General features: G+C 55.0%; 2 protein-coding genes across 3 annotated transcripts; one reads left to right on the top strand and one right to left on the bottom strand.

Moving 5' to 3' along the window:
* Positions 1–321: 321 nt before the first annotated feature.
* EIF2B2 (eukaryotic translation initiation factor 2B subunit beta) lies at positions 322–6006 on the bottom strand. Of its 2 annotated transcripts, XM_027671865.1 has the most exons (8): positions 5829–6006; positions 5154–5274; positions 4456–4604; positions 3580–3743; positions 3198–3293; positions 2187–2324; positions 1477–1543; positions 322–806 (listed from the first exon to the last, which is right to left on the bottom strand). In XM_027671865.1, the coding sequence occupies exons 1-8, from the start codon at positions 5989–5991 to the stop codon at positions 649–651; spliced, it is 1056 nt and encodes a 351-aa protein (XP_027527666.1). In that variant the 5' UTR covers positions 5992–6006; the 3' UTR covers positions 322–648. The 2 variants fall into 2 exon arrangements, with proteins under 2 accessions (XP_027527666.1, XP_027527675.1); XM_027671874.1 differs by lacking the exon at positions 2187–2324 and having other exon boundaries at positions 5829–5995.
* Positions 6007–15782: 9776 nt separating this feature from the next.
* PGF (placental growth factor) lies at positions 15783–21513 on the top strand. The gene is made up of 7 exons (XM_027671783.1): positions 15783–15848; positions 16020–16059; positions 16708–16904; positions 18345–18421; positions 19982–20011; positions 20102–20164; positions 20892–21513. Exons 1-7 carry the CDS (start codon positions 15783–15785, stop codon positions 20911–20913), a joined length of 495 nt encoding a protein of 164 aa, XP_027527584.1. The 3' UTR covers positions 20914–21513.
* The last annotated feature ends 2042 nt before the right edge of the window (positions 21514–23555 follow it).

Here is a 23555-nt window from a genome sequence, read left to right as displayed (position 1 = left end):
GGACCGACCAGCTTCATAGTATTATATAGGCCAACTTAGAATCAAAAGAACATTTAACTAGGCAATGAATGACACACCCAGCTGCTTTCTCCAGCTCCTCAGAGTTTGCACTCTTGAGTGAGAGATTTATAAATCCCAGTATAACCCCACAGAAGTAACTAAGTAGTTAAATATCCATTTTGAAGACAACTGCTGATGGATTCCTATTCCTATCACATTTGCATGTGGAAGCACACCATAAAGCGTGCTGCTGCATCATAGGTGCAAGCAACTTATTACACTGGTAAAACTCCTTCTAGTTAAACAAAATAACTGCTTATGGAAAATGTGCTTAACAGTGAGATCACTGTAAACAGCCTTTATTGCAGTGTACTTTGAAGTAACAGCTTAGATGCCCCAGATTTACACATATGCCTTGCTTCAAAATCAAAGTGGCTAAGCAGCTCCACACAGCTTCTAAAGCAGCACAGAGGTCAAAATCTGTACACAAGCTCTGCCTTCTGCTGCTTTTGGGTAGGAAAGACATTGCTGAGCAAATTCCCCACTGCTTTCCCACAGCAATCTGTCTTTGTAACGTGCACTTTAATTAGCTGTTGTATCTTTCTAAAGAGAAAGGGAAGAGTCTGGAGAGTAACATGCTTCACAGTATTAGAGTTCGTAGTCATCTGGATGGTAGAGTTCGCTCATGAGGCGGTAGATGTAAGAAGGTGCATTACCCCCAATGTTAGAAATGAAGAGAGTAATGAGCTCTGGAGGGACATAGTCAAAAACTGGGCAGTGAACGTTGATCTTAGCCAGGATCTCGCCTGTAAAGTGAATAGCAGCAATATTAGACTTGAAGTACATTTAGCCTTCTGCACATCTTCCTGAGCCCCTAAACAAACTGACTATGCACGTGCCACCCTGAAGTTATTATTTAAAGAAATGCTCACAAGGCCAAAACTAAAAACCGGTGCCAAGCCTGGTGTCTTCATTTCAAAAGTCATCGTAACATAGAAATGGGGCTTTGGAAGAGACTTTGCTATCTGAAAATGGGCTTGGGTGCTGATGCCTTTCTAAAGATGGTGCTTGTGTGGGAAGCCCACTGCAGAGATACTGGGTTTCAAAAAGTTAACACAAGTTATTGGAGAGAACGGAAGCTGCCCTCAGTGTTCGCCATCTGCCCTCTCCCACAGGAAACTGCCACCTGCCTGGCATCATTATCACCATCCTGTAATAAAACACTGACTATTTCAGAGCTGAAGCAGAACTGCAAAGACAGTGTTCAAAAGAAATCCTTTTTCTGCACTTCCTGTAATAGAAAGTTACAAAATTAGATGGTTCCCAGCACTTTTCTCTGCTAAGGACAATAGGAAAGGATTTTCTGTCCTGGGTTATAGGACAGTCTTACACTTAATTTTTATGTGAGTTATTAAAAAAAAAAACCAAACTATAGCCTCAAGCAGCTTGACCGGACATATGAAGAAGAACCAGTACCTTCTGTGAATGGCAGCACTTCCTGTGGTGACACAAACTTGTGGAATGAGTCTTCTTCATTAGGGAACTAAAGAAGAAGGAGTACAGGAAGGTCAGGAAAAAGCAACCTACCTGATTATCCTAGTGAAAACAGGTCCTGGCACTGGAGAGAACTACTGGGAGAGGAAGATGACTTGCCAGGTGATATTACATTTACAGTAATTGCATAGTGTCTATGTCTAGAACCTCTCTAAATTTCTAATGTCTAAAGTGAAAGGTTTTTCCTCAGAGCTTTTAGAGCCTTCTGCAAAGCCTACAGAACTGGAACAGTGACTTCCTCAGTCTGCAACTTCATCTGACAATATTGAAAAAGTATTGAGTGTGAGAAACAGTTTTGAGCATCTCATTCTACCTCCTCTGCCTTTCAACACTAATGGTATAAACTGAAATCTGTTGTGGTTGAGGAAAAATAAGTATGGTGATGTCAGTCTCTAGTAGGCAGTGGTCTACATCCTTATACCCAATGCTCTGCTTTGCACATGGGGCAGAAGAGGGAGCTTCAAGGAGATCCTGAGGTGTGCCAGATTTGAGTGAGGATCTCCTATCTGAAGTAACAGTGCCAGATGGGGGAGATGGCTCCTTTATCAACCTTGACAGATAGTGCTCTCCAACCTAAGCTCCCACAAGTAAAAGCCCCTGCAGGTGCGGTCCTGAAGAGCTGCTGTACTTACCTGCGGTGAAAGCTTGAACATGGGAGCACACACGATGAGCGGAGTGGAGTGATGTTTAGCTGCCAGTGCCAGAGTGTGAGTCCCACTCACAGCAATCAGGGCACCATTGGCCAGGATTGTCTTTGTACCAATGATGACCTTAAAAGGGCAAATCAGCATTAGAAGATAGCATGTTCCACAGCAAACTGAGGAAGGAACACTTCCTGGCTCGGACCCTGACAGATGAGCTGGAGGAGGAGTGTGTCAGAATAGCCAGCCAGCCAAAAGCTGAAGTTATAGGGCAGCTGGATGCCTGATCTGTTTCATCTGGCACTGCCTCTGCACTGAGATGTTCCTCTCTAACAAGAACATGACTCCAGCATGGTGAAGCCAGTACAGAGAACTTCAGAGGACAAATGTATGTTCTATTGCAGGGAACACCAAGCCAAAACTGGGCTGTGGTCCCTGTTGTTCTACAAGCCTACAAAGTAAACTTTGTACAAGTAATTTGACTGCTTGCAGTAAAATGGGAATAATGTAAAGCAGCTTAAAATATATAGAAATGAATTAATGTGGCTAGATTTTAATGTTACAAGTACTTTTTTTTTCTTTTTTTTTACTTTGGGGTGCCACATCTTCATCTCTATAGAAGTACAGAACAGGTCTGTTCAAAAAGACACACCCTTCACCAGGGTGATTCCCTTCACCAGCCATCTTGTGTTCCAGGCAAGGGGGGTTTCTTCCCTTTGGAAATGCTGCTTTTTGTTCCATCTTCTTTAAAAACTGAGGTTAATCCTTTGAGGTTCTCTTGTAACTATTCTGCCTGTAAGCCACTAAACCAGAAAAACCTATCACCATGCAGTCCGTCATCATACTGACTTAGGGTTCCAGGCAATCTCCACTCCAGCTGTAAACAGGGACTATTACAATTTTGAGTCTTCAGAAATATATCCATCATTGCTGAGACCTGCATTTAGGAGGCATAAGCACTCAACCTGCCATTAATCCCTCCTCTAATGAAGCCCTCCTTACCTTGTTGACTCGAGACATGACAGCAAAAATAGCTGCATCACTCATGACAGTAGTTTCAATATTCTCTTTTGATAGACGGACGGCCATTTCATGACCCTAAAAAGAGGGAGAATCCAATTGGTCCCCTGGGACATAGCTCCTGCAGTTCAGTTGTCGAGATAGCAGCACTCAATTCTCGTCTGAATTGCAAAAATACCAAGCGATGGAACACACATACAGCCCTCTGACTGGGTAGGATGCCAGGGTAGGATAACAAGCTGTCTCCAGTCTCTCAACTGCAAAGGAACTTCCATAATGTTCAGCTTGCCGCTAGGGACAAGCTTTTAGTAAGAATGTGCAGGACAACATGGTGCCTGGAGAAGACAGCCAGCCCAGGCCTTACCTGGCAGAACGGCGCACACTCTGCCACAATGACCTGGAACTTCCGCTTGCGGGCAGCTTCCTTCAGGAAGGCCTCAACAGTGCGCGAGTAGCCGATGGTCATGATCACCTCATTGGAGTGGATGTGCTCCAGAGCCTGCATCGCAATGTTATCAGTGGTGCCCTCTGCGACAAAAGGAAGATGTAGGTGGAAAAGCAACACTTGTGCTGCTAGGACTGCCCTCCAACAAGATAATTTTTCACTAGAACCATGTTATGAGCACTAGTAGAGCAGGAGCAGCTTTTCTTCCCATTCTTTTTGCCAGAGGAGAGGGACCAAGAAGCTGGCCTTTGAATGCCCCCTGCATCCTAGCTACACATAGAAACAGCTCTATTGAAAATTCTGTCATGAGGGGAGTGGATTGTGTCAGCGCTATTCTAGATAACCACCATGCACATAGCCCTTCAACAGTTTTGCAGTTCAATAGCAAGGCAACCTGGGCCTCAGAAGGCAGTCAGGTCCCTGATCTGTCACAAGTATCACAGAAAAAGAAAAATGTATCACGGTGCTTTGTGACAAGGGTCAGGTTATATGTGCAAAGGGATTAAGTCCAACCTTGGCATATTTTTTACACTCTTCTTTGGAGGACTCAAGACTTCCCAGAGGACCAAGAGCACAAGCCAACAACCCCCATGCTGTTCCCTCAATGTTCCACCCACCTCCCTGTAAAGCAGAGGACTTAGTTTAAGTCCTGGTAGCAGCAGGGCTTCAGTCCCTTAGTTCCTTCAGATTAAGCCTCCCATATCCTTGCTGTTTTCTTTCCACCTAGAGAAGGGGGAAGCATCAGTCCCATCCCATAAGAAGTTCCTCTCGGGAGCAGTTCAGACCCATCCGTACCTAGCTCTATCAGCATCTCATTAATAGCTTCAATAACGTTAGCTCTGAGGGAGGGATAAGGGGTTCTGAAATCCTCGCTCAGTCCTCCAGAAGTCAGGAGTTTGTGCAGGGATTCTTGCTGATCACTTTCCTCACTGCGCCCATGAAGCCTGTGGAGAGAAGCAGCTCTTCAGCCTCAGGAAAGAGCGCAGGGCCACAGCCAGGCTGAGCAATGACCCCACAGCACAGCACACTTGGATGTGAGGAGACAGGAAGGAAAGCCACACGGAGGAGGCACACCACACCAATAAGCTTCCCTAGCTGTCTAGGCAGAGACACACTCAAATCTCTGCCAGAAGTGCTGCCTTAATTCATGTGCAAACACTGCTGTCCACAGATGAGAAGCAGGCTCGAGGCTGCTGCTCCAGCAGGATGGACCCTCCTGGGAATAGGAGAGAATAGCCCAAGGTCAGGGCACAGACTGTTCTCATGCACCCACAACACATACACCAAGTGGTTTCTATAGAGGAAATGTCATCAGCCACACTGGAAGCAACAGGCTTGCCTTTGATGTTAAACTTGCTAAATCCTTCTCTAAGAAAGAGGGGAGAAAGGAATGATGGAAACTAACGCGGTTTCAGAGAAGCAACTGAACATGTTGCACGGGAGGGCTGTTCTAGGCTTCTAGAGAGATACTGGCAGCAAAAGGGAAACTTCACCTGCCATATTCCTCACGAATGACCTTCAATACTCGTCGCACCATGTTGCCCACAGTTGTCTCTGACGGCTGCGCTGCCGTCATCCTCTGGCCCTCTGTCCGGATCAGATCCATAAGCTCCCCTGGAAGAGAGGAGGGCCTTGGTTATCGCTGCCCAGAGCGAACCCACGTGAGCATCAAACCAGCGCATCCCCTCAACATCCCAGGGCCAGCAGCTGCTCCGGCACGGGCACCTCAGCACCAAGAACAGGAAGGAGCCTCTCACAGAGCTGCTCGTCCCACGGCGGGTTCTGCAGTGGGAATCGCTTGGACACAATGCGGACTTACGGAAGACCATAAGCGGTGCATTTAGTGAAAGAGGAAACCACGTGCTGCTGGAAAGGTCCGTGCTCGAACTGACGCCGCTGGAAAAGCCAGGCTGGAGCGAGGGAGCTCCTCAGGCAATGCCGCTCGGGAGCACTGCGGGCTGCGAAAAGCAGTGCGGCGGCAGGACAAGCACTGGGAACCCACTGGCCGCTGCCAGCGAGGCTCCAGTTCCCGGGGGCTCCATCACTGGCCCTGCCCCGGCCTCGCTGCTCCCTCCGCACCGAGAGCCGCGACCGAGGCGCCGGGCCTCGCAGAAGCTCCCCCGCCACTGCCCCCCCGACGCCGGGCCCTGCCGCCACCCGGCTCTCACCGGCTCGGCTCCATCGCCCGTGCCCGACGATCTTCCGCAGCAACGACAGCGTCTGCCGCGCCGTGTCCTCGGAGCGCGGCCGCTCCCCACCGCGCCGCAGCCGCGCCGCGAAGGCCTCGATCTGCTCCGAGAGCTCCGAGCCGCGCTCGGCGGCGCCCGGCATGGCGGCGGCCCTTCCGCTTCCGCCACGCCGCCGCTCCATTGGCAGGGCTGCCGAGGTACGCCCGCCCCCCGGCGGTGGCCAGCCAATGAGCGGCAGCGCTGCCGTTTCCCGGAAGACGGGCGGGGCCCGGGGCCGCGGGCAGGCCCGCCCGGAGGGGTTTACTTTGGACCGGGCGGCGGGCTGGGGGTGAAGAGCCAAAGCAAATGGGCTGGGAAAGGCGCAGTTCCTGGCAGTCCAATTGTTCTTGCTGGCAGAGCCAGAACCGGCCCTGGATAAGGCAGGAATGTAGCTCCTTTGTGTCTGGTTCCTGGAGCAATGTGTTCAAGGAACAGGCAGGAGCCACGGAATGATTCTCATTGTGGTGCTGCTTTACTCTGTGGCTCTGATCTGCGTCCTGTTGTTTTAGATTAGGAAATCAAAGCAAACTGGCTTATGCTGGAAGCTTTCAGCAGTTGCTTCATGCAGAGGCCTGTGGGGCCTTGGATGTACCTCACATCTTTTTTGTGCTTGTCTGGTTCCTTTAGGACTCGCCCTACAGCCAGCTGCCATCCAGCGACTCTTGGGTCTCCGGCAACATACCAACAGCTGGTGTGCTGGCTGTTCAGGACTTAATGCAGGTGATTTGTCGTCCAAAACCTGAGATGGACTGAGAGTCCTTCCAGACCTCTCTCCTCCTCCTTCCTCAAGTGCCCCTGTATGCCTGGAAGCCAGAGCACTCGGCAGCCTGGAAAAGAAGAGCTTGTCTTGTCCTTTGCCCCTGGAGAGAGTCAGTGGAGGGTGACAGGGTTTGCCCAGCTATTGGCTCTGCTGTGCTGACTGGCTACGTCCTGGTTCCCTGATGCCTTCTCTCCCCCTTCTCTTCCTGTAAGTGTCTATTTTCTTCCATCACGTGTAAATCAGAGGCTTCCTGGAGCAAGGCCTGCCCAGCTCTGCATCTGTGTGGGGAAACCCCATCCCCCTTTGCCCCTCTGCACAGCCATGTTTCAGGTAGGGCAGAGCAGGACTGCCCATGCCCATCAGCTGCCTGCTGCTGCCCCTGGCTGTGCCCATGCAGTGCTGTGTGCCAGCTGCCTTGGTTAGCAGAAACAGCTCCCACACATGCACCCAGGGACTGGGACATGCAGTGAATTAGCAAAAAAAAAAAAAATCATTGCTTTGGAACTTTCCTTTGTTTACTTATCTTGCTAGTAAACAGAGCAGCTCTTGGAGATTAGGCAGGACAGAGAAGAGGAAGGGAAATTGGGCCCTGAGGTTATGACCTCCTTGTGGGTGCTGGGCTGTTTACATTCCCTGCTCCAGTCCCAGTAACTATTATGGGACAGTTTCTTCCCAGTGCCTTGCCAGGCTGCAGAGCTTTTTCCCTTTTTGTGCTGTTCTTGCCCTGTTCCCTACAGCAGTTTCTGCCGGGCACTGCTGCCACAGCTGGCATAAGACAACTGGCAGTCTGGTGTCCCCTGAGGGGCAGTCCTGCACTTGGTCTGTTGCCTTGTGTTTCATGAATGAAAGCCTCCGAATGGGGATTTCAGGAGCTGTTAGCCTTGCATAGCTGAGCTGAGCCAGAACCTGTGGCTCTCTGGAGAGCTGAAAGGCAAAATCCAGGCTGCTCAGAAGGACCATGGCTACAAGACACCTGGTTGTCATTAGCCAGCAGCTACTGTCAGGACCCAGTGGTTAGACAAGGAGTGCCCAGGAGGACTGAAAATGAGAGTGAGGAGGAGGAGTGGCAGCAAAGGCAGTGCAGGGACTGTGGGGCAAGTGGAGAAGGCAGCTGGAAAGATGCATGTTGGTGTCCTGGTGTACTCTGCTAAAATCTTGCTGCCTTGTAGGCTGTTCTGGCCACTGTGGCAGAAGCAATAAGATGGGGGATGTATGTGTGCATCTGGGGGCAGCTGGAAGGAGTCTCACCTGGTGGTCCACAGCTGCTGAGTGTTTCAGAGCAGGACGCCCCCTCTGCTGCTACAGACACAGCCTCCTCCACAGCACACCCTCCTTCCCTTCCTGGGTGTACCCATGACTCTGGGGCAGAGTCGATGGCTTCAGCTTCCCAGCTGGTGCATGAGCAAGCAAGGAAGCTGACACAACTGCAGACGGTGCTGGTGCTGGAGACAAAAGAGCTGAGTAGGGGATGAGCTGGCTGGATGAGCATGGCAGTACGTTTTATGGGCCTGCAGTGGGGCTGAAAACTGTCTCACCTCCTTGGAGAGCTGCCAGCCTACCTAGGACAGCATCCTGCTCTGTACCTTCAGGGATGGCTGCTGGAGACACTGCTTTTCTCCTCCCAGTGAACTCTGCATCCCTGGAGGCTGAATGTCATCCCCCAAGTGTTCATGTGAGGGAGGACAAGGCAGGACAGAGGCTGGGTAGAGCCTGGGAGCACTGGAACATCATGTACTGGGAGGCTGTTTGGATTAGAAACTCTCAGCGGGTAAGTGGGCTGGACAAAATGCCAGGGAGGGGAATCACTTTCCTGAACTCTAGTAATTGGACTCGTCTGCAACACCAGGGTAAGCAAAGTGAGCTGCTCACGCTCGGCACAGGCGAAGGGAAGGAGCCAGGAGAGGAGAGCCAGCTGAGCCACGGCCCAGCAGGAGCAACAGTGCAGGCTGTCAGCACAGCATGGACTGTGAAGACTGGATGGGCAACACGGGAAGAAGCAGTGTTACTGCTGGGTGTCTAAGCCACTTGCTGAGCACAAGTGACTGAGTTAAGAATGTCACAGTGCATGGGAGTGGGGGGAACATGAAGCACAGTCTAAGAAGAAGGATGCACCAAAGGTATCTTTGGTGTGACATGATTGCCCATGCTCAAATGCCTGAGACAAAAACAAGTCAAGCCCAAAGCTCTTGCAGCCACTGATGTAGAGGCAGGAGTGAATGTGCTGAAGGTCTGAGGGAACCCAAACCAGTGTTTTCAGCATGCTACAGGGGAGAAAGCAGGTCACTTAGTAAGTCAAGGGAATGAAAATAATGAGCTGAACTGAGTGTGGAATGCATCTTTAAAACTCAAGCTTCTAGGAGAAGACAAACCTCCCAAACAAACAGCTGGTGATCAAATGCAGGTATGTGAATAGCTGGAAAGCTGACCTCTGCAGCTCTGCAGGCGCACGCACACATTGTCTGAGTCATCAACAGTTTTGGCATGCTTGAAATTCGCATCTGACACTGCAGGTACCAGGGCACGTGTTCTGCTGGTCTTCGCTGATGACCCTGGTAACAACTGTCTCCTAAACTGATCATCCTCTGGAAAGTCTGGCTGCCATAACTGCCTGGGTGGCCAAAGAGAAACAGGCAAGGCTTGCTTTGGAGAATAGCGGGATGGATTTAGTGCCTCAGGTTAGTGAAGGATTTGATGCAGCTTCTTGCTTGGCCGCCCGCGTGTACGTGCGCTTGTCTCTGCCTGGAAAACGGCTGCTGTCTCATCCTCACGTCAGCACAGCACCCACAGGCAGGCTGATCCCATAGCCAGACCCTTGCAATACCGATGGAGTCCACAATCCCCATGGAAAATGAGTAGGCGGTTCTGAATTTGGCTCAGGAACCATCTCTCCTGCCAGCAAGTTTGCAATTTGCACCCCACTCCTTTTAGGAGCCTTAAAAATAGAGACCAAGGCTGGGAAGCAGGAAGGTTTTTCTAGGGTTTGTTGTGGAAGCAGCCCAGGGTGGGCTGCGTCTCGCCCTTCCCGGCCCCTGGGAGAGGCATGGGAAGCTGGCATCCGAATGCCTGCCCTGGATGTGGAGCCTCACTTGTCGGCTCATTCATCTATGGCAATTGCCCAGGTCTCCTCTTGGGATGCAGGCAGCTGGAGGCAGCCAGTTCAAAGGCCAGGCTGGTCAGGAAGAGATGAGGGAAGTGTGGGAAGTCACTGCATGTCATGTAGGAAAATAAACCACAACAAGGGATGAGGGAGCATGATACAGAGCTGGGCAGGAGGTGCTGTCCTCAGCATCACTAGCAGTGTGCTGGGCCTTCATACCCCGAAAAGGCGTTGGCTTTGCTCAGTGCCACCAAAGGCACAAACACTCAGAAAGCTCAGTGGCATCGTGCAGGTGTTGGCTGTGGCTCTGTCACTGCTCAGAGGATACATGGCAGGCTGGCTGGGCCACAGAGGAGATGATGCTGGGGGCCCATCCCTCCAGGCTGGCTTCAGAGAAGCTCTGGAGCAAACCTGGCACAGCTGCAGGAAGCCAAGCCCTTGGGGTGAGACAAAGTGTGGCCTGGATGCTTTGTGGTCACCAAGGGGGTCCGTGACACCAGCAGTCTGGGTTGCTTCCTGGTCACCAGCCAGCTCCCCACAGTTCCTCTGCTCACGTGCTCCCGGCAGTGCAGCTGGCCCCGGGCTTGCTTTGCTCATTGTCTGCTGCGGGTGATGGCAGCTATTCAGCGGCTGCCAGGTTTCAGGGAAAGGGAGAGATGAGCCACTCCTCCACCCACGTTCTGGGAAAGCCTCTGGGATGAAGCCCTGCCGATGCACACGTTCGTTCCTCAGCAAGGAGAGTGTGCTGTGGAGCCTGCATCCCCCTCTGTCCACATCCCACAGCCCCCTTATCAGCAGGCATGATGCTGGGGAGCAGAGCTTGGAAGCAGCCCTGGCTGCTGCCCCATCGCACACAATAGTGGAGTCTGCTGCTCCCGTCTCCTTGCCTGTTTGCCTTCCAGAGCCAGGCAGAGTCTTGCCATCACTATTATTTTGCTTTGTGTCAATATTATGACAGCTAAAAGCAGGAGAACTGCATCCACATGATAAGCAGCCAGAAGCTCTGGGCTGGGTGTGGATCGGGTTCCAGTTTGGCAGGGGAGAAAAGTGCCTGGCAGCCCCTGCCCACTGGCTGGCTGGGCCTGGAAAGCTGGGAGGTGAGGGGCAGCAGCAGAGCAGCAGGCAGTTCATGCCTGAGTGCCTCTCCTCTCTGTTCAGTGCTTACTGCCCTTTCCCCAGGGCAGATGAAGCATGATAAATGTGCAGAATATGCTTGCTTCTCTGGTGGAAAAGTAACCTCTATCTGTTTCCTGGGGAGAGGGCTGCTCTGCTCCCACTGGGAGCGTCTCACCCCTCCCGCGGTTACCATACCCTGTGCCTCCCGCCCCGTTTAGGCCCAGGGTGTTCCATCTCTGCCGGTAGCGGAAGGTCACACACACTGCTACACCAATCTGTCCTGGCCACAGCCCTTGTTTTTCCCAAACAGCATTCTGCAGCTGCTGGAGAGAAATTCGTGCAGGCTTTCTGGGGTTTGGAGGCTCAGGTCCCACTGGGGGCTTCAGGAGAGGAGCTTGGACAGAACAGGGTGAGGTGTGCTGTGAGTGCTGTGTCACTGTGGACTCTTGGCAGCTCATGTGCAAGGGGCTGTTGTTTTTGCGCAGTGACTGCACTCGCTGTTGAGGCTGCTGACAGAACACTTACCTGTAGGCACCCACGTATGCTCAGGGCTGCAGTTTGGCTCCTCACCCTGCTCCTGGGTTGTGCATTCCTGCAAACACCCATGGTCTGGCCAGTCCCTGCCGCATGTGGCTCCTCATCCCCTGGACACTGAGCATGGGTGCCCAGCAGGGTGTGCTCCCTAGTCCCCTCCCCACCAGGCACAGCTGACTGATGGCTAGGCTGGGAAATGGCTTGTGGTCATTAACCCTCCCATCCACTGCTGGCATTGCTTTGCCATCTGCCCACAGCTTTGCCCTGGTGGGAAGGCAACTCTGTCCCCTGCCCCAGGCTCAGTCTCAGCCCTAAACTAAGCCTCTGCTGAAAGTGGAAGTGCTAAGCTGAGCAGTACTGGGTCAGCCAACACTGACCTGTTCCTGGAACACTGGCTGGATGAGGGCCACGGCTTCCCAGGGCTTGGATCTGGCAATCTCAAGGACCTCCTCCTTGGTGGCATTGTCCATGTCCCCATGGGGGATTTAAGTCATGCCTGGAAGCAGCATCCAGGCTTGCCACAGGTTCCCATTGCCCAGGTCCTCTGCCTTGAGTGCTCTCAGGTAGCCCTTGTGCCCATCCCGTGCCCCTCCGAATCTCTTGTATGACCTAGGCCAGCCCCCGGTGCCTGTGACCCATGGGGACCAGACCCTGCTGTCCCAAGGCATGGGGTTGGACTGTCAGGTGCCTGTGGTTTTGGTTGTGGGTCCCCAGGGAAGCTGAACTCCCCTCCCCAGGAACCAAAACAAACACCAGAGTTCCTGCCACGTGCGGCCGGGGCTGACTAAGGCCGGACGCTTCCGTCTGCCGCGGGCAGCGGTGGCCGGGGCTGTGAGCCACCACCATGGGGGTGCACGGCACAGCCCATTTCCCCCTATTGTCATTCTCCCCCTCAGCAAACACATCCCCCTGTGCACCTGGGCTGGGAGAGGCACTGACGCCACCGTGGCCAGCGGCCAGGGATGAGAGATGTGCTGCCAAGGGCATCTTTCGGAGTCAGATCTGCTGCAGCAGAGCTCTGAGGAGTCCTTAAGGGCCCAGGTGCCCAGGCAGGTTGTTTGCAAGTTGTTTCCTTGAGGAGCAACACTGACCATCCAGGGGTCACTGGCGCAGCCCTGCTTGCCTGCAAGGGCACTGGAGAGCCCTGCATTTCCCAGAAGTCAGCAGCAGTCTCCTGGCAGAGAGGCCTAGGTTCCTGCTGTCCAGAGGCTAGGGCTGAGGAGGCCCCTGCCAGACCATTCCCATCCTCATTCTTACTCTCAAATGCAGGTACAAGCAGCTCTAACAGCCAGTCTCAAGCCCCTCTGTCTTTCACCTTGCATCCCCACTGCAGAGACACAAGCTGCAGATGATTGATCTGGTTTATCTCAGCATTAGCCATTGGACCAAGCCACTGATAGTAGAGCTTAGGAGAGTCTCTTAGGAGAGATCAGGGCCAGGGAAAGCAATCAAATGAAACAGCAAGGGTGAGACATGGGTGCTGTGGGATAAAGGGTAGGTGTGAGGAGCCCAGTGCCTTACATCCTCGTGCTGCTTTGACCTCGGGACTGCATTCACGGTGCAGGACGTAGGTAGCTGCTGGAGGGGCTCTTGCCCACTGGGGTCAGCCATGTAGAGGGTGACTGTGCCAGGCACTGGAGCACAGAAGGTTTGGCACTTCCCTTGGTGGAAGCCTAAAGCTTTGATGAGACTGACTCTGGTGTCCTAAATAACAGCAGAACAAAAATAATGCCCAGAGGATTTCAGAGGTGTTCTCTGGGGGCTTCAGGGGTGATGCGGGAGATCCTTAAGCCTACAGTCAGCTTAAGAGTGACTCAGGGACAAGTTTTTGTTGGGCTCTTTCCATGTGAGATGCCAAAGGTGGGATTTTGCAGGAGATAAGTTGCCCGCAAAGGGATTTTGATGCTGAAATGGGGCTGTTTTACAGAAAAGGTGACTTAGAAGGACCTCACCTGTGATGCACAGGGTGAGGTTTTGCAGGGGAGAGCAGCTGCCTGCTCTGGGCTCCTTCAGTGCTCATGGGCAGCCAAGGGTCTTGCTCTTGCCCCTTACCCAGAAGGTGTAGGCAGCATGGAGGTGAACCTGTTTCCTGGCAGGGATGTGCCATGGCATGCTTGCAGCCGGGTGCCAGGGCTGGCCTTCTCCACTGGACAGCCAGGGTTTGCCAGCAGCAAGGAGCCACAGCAAGCTTTGTGAGCAGGGCAGGGGGGTGGCACAGACAGGTAGTGGCATATTCAAGGCAATGCTCTCATCCAGCAGCCACCACATGGGGCTCACCGAAGGGGAGGAATCTGCTCTTTAAGGAAACATCTCTATTTGCCTTATGTCCCTGGCTGTTCCTTGAGCCTCCTCTGTCCCTTGTTCCCAAAGTGCATAACGCTGCTCCCCAGAGCCGGGTGGGAGGCGGTGCGAGGGACATGCCGGTACATTTATAGAATCGACCTCCAGCCCTATCCTGCAGCTGGGGAGGGGCAGATTTGGCCCCAGAGACGGAGCATGGCGGAGGGGAAAGCAAGCAATTGTGGCCCTAGCCAGCTGGATGTTTCTCCCATAGGCAGGAGGATGTTGCTGGTCACAGGTTACCAGTGTCCAAATATTATTTCTCTTCTCCTGTCTCTGTTCCATGCTGCCTAGAAAGTGGATGCTCATCCCAGGAATGTAAACTCTGCCCAAGGCCTCTGAGGAAACAGCTTCAGACCAGGAACAGGATTGCACTCGGCAATTAAGGGCTGGTCCCCCCAGCCACAGGACTCCTTGGGGAGAGCCCTTTGCTCCAGCGCCAGAGGCTGGCCTTGTGTCTGAGAGGTGGCCCCAAGGGACCTTCCTGCAAGGACAGGCATGAGGCCCTGTGTGGTCACGGTCTTTGCAATAACAGGATTCTCTCTGTCCAACGAGTTGGCAGCAGCTGCTGCTCAGGGCGGCCTCTGCTCTTGGGTAGGAGGAAATGTTCCCTTCACCCCCATCTCACAACTATCCCTGTGAAAGGTGTGGGGAGGGGTCCTCTTGGCCCAGGAGAGTCTGTAGGGTGATAGAGGGAGAGCATGGGCATGCTCCAGTCATGGTGTTAAGGATGTTACCTGCTCCTTGCTGCCGAGCCAGTGGTGAGAGTATGAACAGGCACCAAAGCCCCCAGCAGCTGCTGAGCTGGTGCTGTGCCGCTGAGTGATGAACTGCAGCACACCCCGACTTGCAGTGGGGCTGGGATTTCTGTGTGCTTATCTCTCCACCATCTCCATGCTAATTTGCCAGGCTTTGCTCCAGCAGCTTTCTCACACACTCAGTAGTACCAATGCCTGGAAGCTCTGGACAGAGCTCAGCTCCCGCTGACGCCTGAGCCGCTGCCACCTGCACGGCCCAACAGGGCTGAGGACAGGCAGCTGGCGCGTCCTGCATACCCACGGGTATGCGGTGGGACAGGCCGCTGATGTCCTCATGCTGCAGGGACAGACCTCACACAGTGGGGGGTAGGGAAGCCCTGGAGCAGCCTCCCCACTCTCCCAGGAGGACAGAAACATGAATCCTGGCATGGATACAGAGCCCATTATTTCCCTGGGACCTGCAGCCCACGGGGGATCGTGTTGCGTGTTGGCATCTCTTCACACCTCCCTTAGCTCCAGAGTCCCTGGCCGCTGGGGCTTAAAAATAGAACAGAAAATGCCACAGAGCTCCTTTGGGCTGGCAGCAGGATTAGGGCCCAGACCTGCTGTGCACCCTTCCCTTCCAAGCTTGAGGGACCTGCCATGGTGGGCAGAACCAGGATGCTGTACCTGGGGCTAGTGGGGGCTGGAAACCCTTGGAAAGGGCTCCGATGGGGCAGGCACGGGGCAGTTTGCCCCACAGAATGGGGTGGGTGGACATTCATGGGATGTCTGAGTGGGTACAGGACAACAGCAGGGGAATGGGAAGGATGGGTGGGGAAGGGGCTGTCGTGTGGGCACAGGGCAGCCAGATGGGCACAAGGTGAGTGACGAGCGTAGGGAAGTGAATTCAGCGAGCCGAGGAGGCCAACACAGCCTCGGGGCTGCCCGCCCGCCGGGGATGCACCGGGCATGGGCCAGTCCCTTGAAGCGCCGGGGTAGCCCGATGGAGAAACGGCCGGAGGCAGCGCGGGGGGCTGGAGGAGGGGGCTCCGCCACGCCCGGGGGCACCGACCGTCCCCGCGGCCGCCGGGGCCGGGCACCTGCTCCCGCCCCGCGGCGGGGCCGGGGCGGGGCCGCGGCGGGGCGGTGGCGGTGAAATACGGCGACAGAGCGGGGCGCGCTCCCATGGCCCGGTGGCGGCGGAGGCGGCACGGCGGGGCCGGTGGCCTGGCGGCGGGGCGGCTATGCCGGGGGCGGCGGGGCGGGAGCGACGGCGCTGAGTCGGTGCCGGGGCGGCGGGAGCGGCGATGCGGCTGCTCGGCGCCTTCCTGCGGCTACTGGTGGCCGGGACGCTGGGGGCGCCGCCCGCTCCGGTGAGAGCCGAGGGGTGGGAGGGGGATCGGAGCGGGGGCAGCCCCGTCCCCCCGGTGCCGCTGCTCGGGGTGGCCGTGACGGCCCGGGCAGCTCCTCTCGGCGCTGGGCGGGGGAGCGGCGGCGAGTCGCCCCGTGCCCCCCCGCTAGCGCCCGCCTTTCCCTCCCCGCAGGCCCCGGAGGAGCGGGGGACCGCCAGCGCGGAGTCGTCCGGTGAGTTGGCTGTAGGCGGCCGCCGGTGCCCCGGCTGGGAGGGGGCGGCAGTCCTGGGAGGGCTGCGCGCCGGGCCGGGGTGCGCTCGGTGTTCTCTGAGGTATTTTGCCTCCAGAGCCCCGCGGCGACGCCCGGGGAGGCAGCGGGGAGCTGTGCCGGCGTTCGGTCCCGCAGCTGTTTCCCGCAGCCCGCTCCGGGCGCTTGCGGTACCGGGCACCGCCGCGGGCGGGAGCGGAGCGCAGCCCTGTCTCTGGCTTGCCGTCACTCCGGTGCCGGCGTGCGGGGTCCCGAGTGGGAGCGCTCCGCTCCGGCTGCCTTCTGCTCTCCCCGCTGGGAAGCCCGAGGGGGCGGCTGTCTGCCCGAGGGAGGGCTGGGGAGCGGGGGAGCCCCGCCGCTGCGGGGGCTGCGAGTGAGCAGAGTGCTTGGGGAGGAGACGGAGCTGGCGGGCAGAGGGAGAAAGAGCCCATCGGGGTGGCTGTGGTGGCTGTGCGAGCCCCCCGCACCAGTGAGTGATGGACTTACTAGGCAAAGGGGGTCCTCTGCATCCCTGTGCCCCATGATGGCTGTAGGACCCCACCGCGGCTGCTGCACCTGCCCTGGCGGCCTCTCTGGACGCCTCCTCATAGACCCTGTCCCGGTCTCTTGCAGTCCTGACTTTTCGGGAGATCTGGAATCGTAGTTTCTGCCGGCCGCTGGAGCAGCTGGTAGACGTCACTAACGAGTTCCCTAACGAGGTGGAGTACATTTTCAGACCCTCCTGCGTCTCCCTGCAGCGCTGTGGAGGCTGTTGTGGGGACGAGGGTCTCCGCTGTGTCCCCGTGGAGACCAGCACGGTCACCATGCAGGTATGTGCTGCCCCTGCGGGGCCGTGGCTGCTCCGCGGAGGTAGTGGGCTGTTCACCAAGGACCAGGAGGGTGAACTTGCAGACATCGTAGCAGCATGGCTAACAAGGGAGGGGGCTTACAACTGCTCAAATGCATGCCAAGCCAGGAGGGTCCCTCTGCCGGCTCTTTGGGCTTACTCCTGAGGCTAGGTGTCACTCCTGGTGGTACTGGCCTCACTCCCTGCTTCCCTGCCCTCTCCTTTCTGTGTGGGCCATCTTGTTCATTGCTGTCATCTTTCCAGACCTTCCCTGTCTTGTGATGGTGTTGGGTGTCTTCCACTTGCCCATGACTGCCTGCTGGGACAAAGCGGGCGCTGCCCCTGAATCGCAGGGAGAAGTGAGGCTCTCCTGTATCTGGCGATGCCTGTGGTGGTGCTGACAGTGAATGCCCCCACGCTGGGGGCGTGGTGAACGTGAAGGGCTGAGCCAGCCACGTTTTCAGTCTCCACTGTGGGAGCTGTGAGATGTGGGATGGGACATCCTGGGCTGGTCGACTCTCCCCCAGGCGTTGGGCAGCAGCTGTCCTCACACTGCAGCCCTTCCACTGTGCTGCCAGAGATCAACCTGCTGATGCTGCAGGGAGCAGGGAAAAGCTCTGCTTTGCCATGGCTGACAGATTAGAGTGTACCTGCAATAAATCATCTGTGATTTTGCTCCCTCAGGGTTTGAAAGTGTGGTGGAAAAGGCAGGGTGGGAGTTTCCAAAAACTCTTGGCTGAGGTGGAGCAAGGGCCTGACATGAACAAGAGGCAGCTCCCCAAGCATAGGTCTCCCTCCATGGGAAGGATCCTGCTGCTGTGCACAGGGTGGCAATGCCAGACTCTTCTGCAGGGGCTAGTGTGGATCACGTCAATGATGAACATACTCTGTGAAGCCCCTGGATGTCTATCCTGAACTTCAGGCTGGGCTGTGGAGTGACACGTGATAGGGCAAATCCTATACTCCTGGATGGGAGAGGCACTGTGATACTGACTCCAGTCAGTTCACACTCAGTGCTGTGGGAAAGGGGATGGCAGCAATGGGAATGGTCTGGAAAACCTGCCGATGGAGGATATTTTCTTCAGAGAAGGGAGATGTGCAAAGTGGTCAAATATGAGAAAGCTTTCCGCAATGGCAGACACAGAAAAATCTCTTCTAAGGCTGGGAAATCCCAAGACCATGGGACTTAAATTAAAGCCCTGAAGCCATGGGATGGCACTAACAGAGCCTCCCAAGCTGCTGGGGCAGCTGGACCTGGCCGGTGCTGCCTACGTGTAGAGATGGAGTCTCTGTTGTTGGAGGTCCCGAGGAACAGGTTAGACATGTGTCTTCCTGAGAGGCTGGGGTGGCAAGGCACTGGCTCAGGAGCCCTTCCAGCCCCCTCCTGCTGCTGGCTGGGAAGTAACCTTTGCTCCTCTTTCAGCTCCTGAAGATAAAGCCAAATGGGGAGGCACCCTACGTGGAGATGGCGTTCACTGAGCACAAGCAGTGCGAGTGCAGGTAGGGACTCCTGGGCTTGTTTTACACCTCTAGCGAGAGTCACTCTGCCAGCTCACCCTGCGTGTGGCATTGTGCCCCAAGGTCAGGCACCACACACCGCCTGCAGGGCTGAGGCAACCGTGGCTCTGTGAGGAGGCATGCCTGTGCCCCCCAGCCCTGCGGCTGCCTTGGCATGCCTGTGCTCCTCTGGCCAGAGGATCTGCCTGTGGCTAAAGGAGCAAGGCTGATGGCTCTGAGGCAGGTGTTTGGTGTGTCCAGGCTGGTGGCTCAGAGGGAAGTCCATGGTTTGGCATGCTTGAGTGTGACTGTGGCCCAAAGAGAAAGCTCAACAGCTGGGCCTTGGGCCTCCATTTAATGGAGGCTGCTCCAGACAGAGCTGGGAAGCAGAGGTCTACATCCAAGCCAACAAATGAAAGCTTGAAACATGCAGCACCAACATGGTGTGGATATCCAGCACAGGAATGGATGTGCAGCACCAACCTGCCACATACTCCTGGCACCTAGTGAACCCCTTGAGGTGCTCACTGTGTCCCAGAAGTGGTGAAAGCTTGGGCAGGATGGGGCCTCTGCCTGGGGACTGCAGTGCTGTCGGAGCAGTGAGTAGCTCTGGTGCTGCCCACATCTGGTCCCTGCCACAGAGCCTCTCCAGCGTTGTCTGTGTAGGGAGTCCTGGCAATCACTCTCCATGATCCAAAGGTGATTTAGTATTGCAAAAACTGGGGGATGATTGTCCTGCTGGGCAGCCGTTAGACACGATCCTTGCCTGGAAGAAGAGCCTGAGGATCCCCGGGTTGGTATTCCCCTGCAGTTTTATGAGCAGATGTACTGGAGCAGACCCAGCTCCATGCTCTCTCTAGAGTGTCTGTCACTGGATGCAGAAGGGAGTGGAAAGAAGCACATGTGTTACTTCCCCCCCTCTCCACTTCCAGCTATTTTCCACGCAGGGAATTTCCTAAGCTTTTTGTGGTTTTTCTACCTAGGGTAACTCCCAGGGGATCTCCTATGAGCACTTGTGTAGGCTGCCTTAGAATCTGCGAAAACTTCTTGCTGCAGCTGCTCTTGGCTTCTCCTTAAGCTTCTTCCACACCTGCATATTGCTCCTTTCTGTAGTGCAGGCATGGTAGATGTCCTCGCCTTGACCCCTGAAGGGGATGCTTAAGCCAAGTGTGTTGTGGCTGAGAACCACTACCGAAACTTTGCAGCAAATCCCACATGTCTGTTACTCAGAATGTTGCATCTTGTTTAACTATGAGCTATGAAAGCTGTTGCTGAGACCAGCTGAGACTTAACTTACCTCATTGGCAAAATGTTGCATCCCCAGGGGAGCCACCAAAGCTGGCCAGCCCCTTTGCAGTCTCTGCCTTCTCTCTGCCTACTGTAATTAGCTCCTGGCTGAGGAGTTGATAAAATGGAGAGAAGTGATATTGGGTCTGTTTTAAGCACAAATGATAACAGGTAGATTGTGCTATGCACTGGGGCATGTCAATAAGCCACCTCCTGCAGCTCAACATGCAGCAATGCCCAATAACCACTCCACTCTGTCTTTTTCTCACTCTGCAGGCCCCGGCAGGACCTGATGAGGTTGGGAAGGTAAGTAACATCGGGGGCAACATTACTGGCAGGGATTGTGGGACTCATCTCCCACACATCAGCCCCTCTTGTGGTACTTTCCTTTTGAAGGAGGAGGTCCAAGAGCCGAGGTAAGAGAAGACAAGACAAGAAGGGACGGAAAGACTGTGAACTGTAAGTGAGCAGGGGCAGGTATGGGTGCTGTCTTGCGGGTTAATTTCTTTGGGATGAGCATCTTCTTTAAACATTTAGATCTTTACTGACACTGTGAGAAGTGAGGGATTTGTGCAGAGCAGACATAGAAGAAAGCAGGAGGGGACAGTGGGCAGCTGTGGGGAGATAGGTTTTTTACTGAAGGCTCAATCGGTGCTTCATAGTCTCCAGGCTCAGCTGCTCAAAGCTGGACAGGGTGGGGATGGATGGACTGGTTGACTTGATGGTGCTTAGCTCTATCACCATCGTAGACCACGCTAGGTTTCCTGAATCCATGAATTTCCAGTTTCAGCCTCATGTTGCTGCCAACTGTGTCTTTCCTGCTGTCCTTGACTGGTCATTGTTTGGGTTATTCTACCCTTTCCATCCTTTAGCTCACTTTCTCAATCCTCTTGCTATGACAGCACAGACTGGACTCATTGTGGGCACTTCTGAGGTATGTCACCTGTGGCTGGCACTTTCCTCTAGCATTTCCCCATTTTGTCTGAAGCCTGCTGTTAGGGGCTCAACCAGCCCCAGCCCCATCGCTCTCACTCCTCCCCATGAAGAGGCTGCCTGCAGTCCCTACCTCTGCAGTTTGGTGTCAGAGGGGCCAGGCACAGAGAAGGGGGATCCAGGGCAGGGCCTGGGGGTCCAAGTGTCCCTTCATTTCTGGCAGTGTTCACCCCATGCCATGCTCTCTTTGCAGATGTGGCACACCACGCAGGTAGCCTCTGCTCTGCCCCCAGCCTCGATCCTGCTGCCTGGATTTGAGCCAGTTGCATTTCCCCCTGGCATGGGAGACTTGTGGAATCATGCCCCTCCAAGCTGCACTGGGCAGCAGGACTCTGTCAGGGAAGAGCTGACTGGACTTTTGCCTGACCTTGGCGGGAATACAGCCTGGAACCAAGGACTCCCTTGCTTCGTCTGCCCTGTTGGCAGCAGGACAAAAGGACCCATGACCAGGTCTGGGGCTGAAGATGAGGAGCTCAAGCCATGTGTTGGTGTTCAAGGGCATCCTGGGGACAGTGAGGAGCAGAGCTGGTGGATGTGCTGCTGGAACTGGCTGGGGAGGACAGCATGATGTGGGAGCAAGCAGAGATGGCTCACAGGGCTGCAAAACTTCTCTGTTCTGTCAGTGCTCTGCAGCTGGGGAGGAAGGAAACCTGGGGCAGGCAAGGCTGCAGGGCTGCATCTGTCCCAGCCTTGGCACGGGATAGCCCAGGAGGGTGCCAGGGAGCTTTCTTGGGAAGCTGTTCTGGTGGGGAATGGGAGGGAACTGGGCTCCTTGCTTGCAGCCACATCCCAGCCTTGCCCTGCTCAATAAAAGGTGGTGGTGAGATGTGGGAGCTGGCAGTGTGAGTGCTCCTATCTGCTTTCCAGTAGCTGCAGGCAGGACGCTTCCCCGTGGGCACCCACTCAGGCTGGAGGAGGGCAGTCCTGCAGTGATCCAGGGCTTGTCCCCAGAACCAATCCTTCAGCACCCAAGGGACTGCCCTTGGTTTAATGCTGGAGATGGGCAACCAGCAGGTCAGGACCAAGTTGCTCTCCATGTTGAGTTGCTACCCACGTGCTGGAATTCAGCTGGGTCCTGGGAGACCCTTGGGCGAACTGCCGTTCTCCTCTATACCACAGTGTGAGACTGGTACCTCTTCCTATTTACCATCCTGTTTCCCCCACCCTGTCCAAATGTCTGGCTCGCTGTTCTGTCCTCCCTGGCAGGGCTGATGCAAGATTTAGGGCAGTGTGGGGTAGGCTGCCCATGGGCTTTCCCACTCAGGAAACACTCCACCAAGGCTCATTTACCTGACACGGGGGCAGGCTGGGCTGGGCCCCCCATATCTTACTGGGAATACCCTGGGTATACAGGGAGCTGGTGGCCCTCATTGAGGTGGCTGTGGGTGCTGCTGTTTTCAACTTTCCCCACTCAGCCAGCCCTGTGCCCAAGTCTGGTGGGGAAGTCGCAGCCCCTGGCTTTCCATGCAGTATTCCCGGGGCTCTTCCTGTCTTCCCTCCTGCCCCTGCTGCAGGGGCTGCCTGCCAAATGCATCCCATGCTGATCTGTGCAAGCCATATCCTGAAGCAGTGCATATAGCTGGAAACCCTAAGGGTGACTTGGGTACCAGCATGTTTGTGGGGCACCCCTGGCACTGGATTAAAACAAATCAAGGGTCATTCCTGAAAGCTTCAAGCAAAAGACTGGAGGGCAAGATCTGCAAATGCTTCAAGATTACCCTCAAATGATGGGACCTGCAGTTTATCGTGCTCTGAGGAGAAAGAGCGGAGCCTAGTGTAGCAGAAGTTGGACCCCAAGGCAGCTCCTTCCCACATCTGACATGGCTGCATGTAGCAGGGGCAGGCTTGCTCTGAGCTGTAATGCTTGTGCTGCCTGGGGCTGGCACAAGGACATGGGGACAGGGCAAATCCCAGTCAGGGAAAGCTGGTGGTGGGTGTCGAGGAGATGTGAACCTCCATGCTGCCACCATGTAGCATGGCATGGACTGGGTGAGTTGCACCCTCGCAGCTGGGCATATCCTTCAGGAGCTTGCTGGATCCCCTTTGGATCCCATTTCCAATTCTGGTATCCACAGTGTCCTGGAGCACAGCCTACATAGGCTCTGCCTCAAAAATGATCCATGAAGTTCCTCCTTCACTATCTCATGGATGAGGGGGACTTGTTGCTTCCCTTCCCACATCACTCAGGGTCTGCGTGGGCCACGTGGCACCCTAGCTCTGGAGGTCTGTCCTGGTCCATGCAGGCTCTCCCCATCCCTGTGTGCCATTTCAGCCTGGCTGGTTGCTCTCTAAGGCCAAGGAGAACCACATGCAGCACTTGAGGATGTACGTGATGGTTTCTATGTTGTTTTTAACATTAAAGTTTCACCTCAGTAGTATTTAACTTTTAAAAACAAAGTTACATAAATCCAAGTATGTTAATTAATAAAAATAAATTTATCAAAAGTGATTATTAAAAAAACCAAACAAATTCAAACACACTCATTCCCAGCAGCTTTTCCAAACAGTTCCTGGTGTCTGGTGTCACCTCTTTGACTGCTGCTGTGCACTGAGATATTCCAGGCAGCTCTGCCTGTCAGAGTTGGTAGGGCCAGGAGCCTGCCTTGCATGGCTACCATGTGTTGCTTCTCCCCCTCCATCACCTGAACCACCTGGGTGCTCTGTGTGACCTTGTCCCTTGTTCCTCCGGTGTCAGGGGGTCTTGGACAACAAGGACACAGGTTCCTGGGATGGATGTGGCTGTCCCACTGAAACGGCAACAAGGGCAGGAAGCAGGGGAAGGCATCACTTGCACAGGAGGTTTGGGAGCTGCATCTCCAGCTGTCCAGCCTCCCTCTAACTCTGGGGAGGTAATGGG

The sequence above is a fragment of the Neopelma chrysocephalum genome, unplaced genomic scaffold, assembly GCF_003984885.1.
Source record: "Neopelma chrysocephalum unplaced genomic scaffold, ASM398488v2 Primary Assembly neopelma1_24, whole genome shotgun sequence".
NCBI classification, from domain to species: domain Eukaryota; kingdom Metazoa; phylum Chordata; class Aves; order Passeriformes; family Pipridae; genus Neopelma; species Neopelma chrysocephalum.
This window is presented reverse-complemented; position numbering and strand designations above follow the sequence as displayed.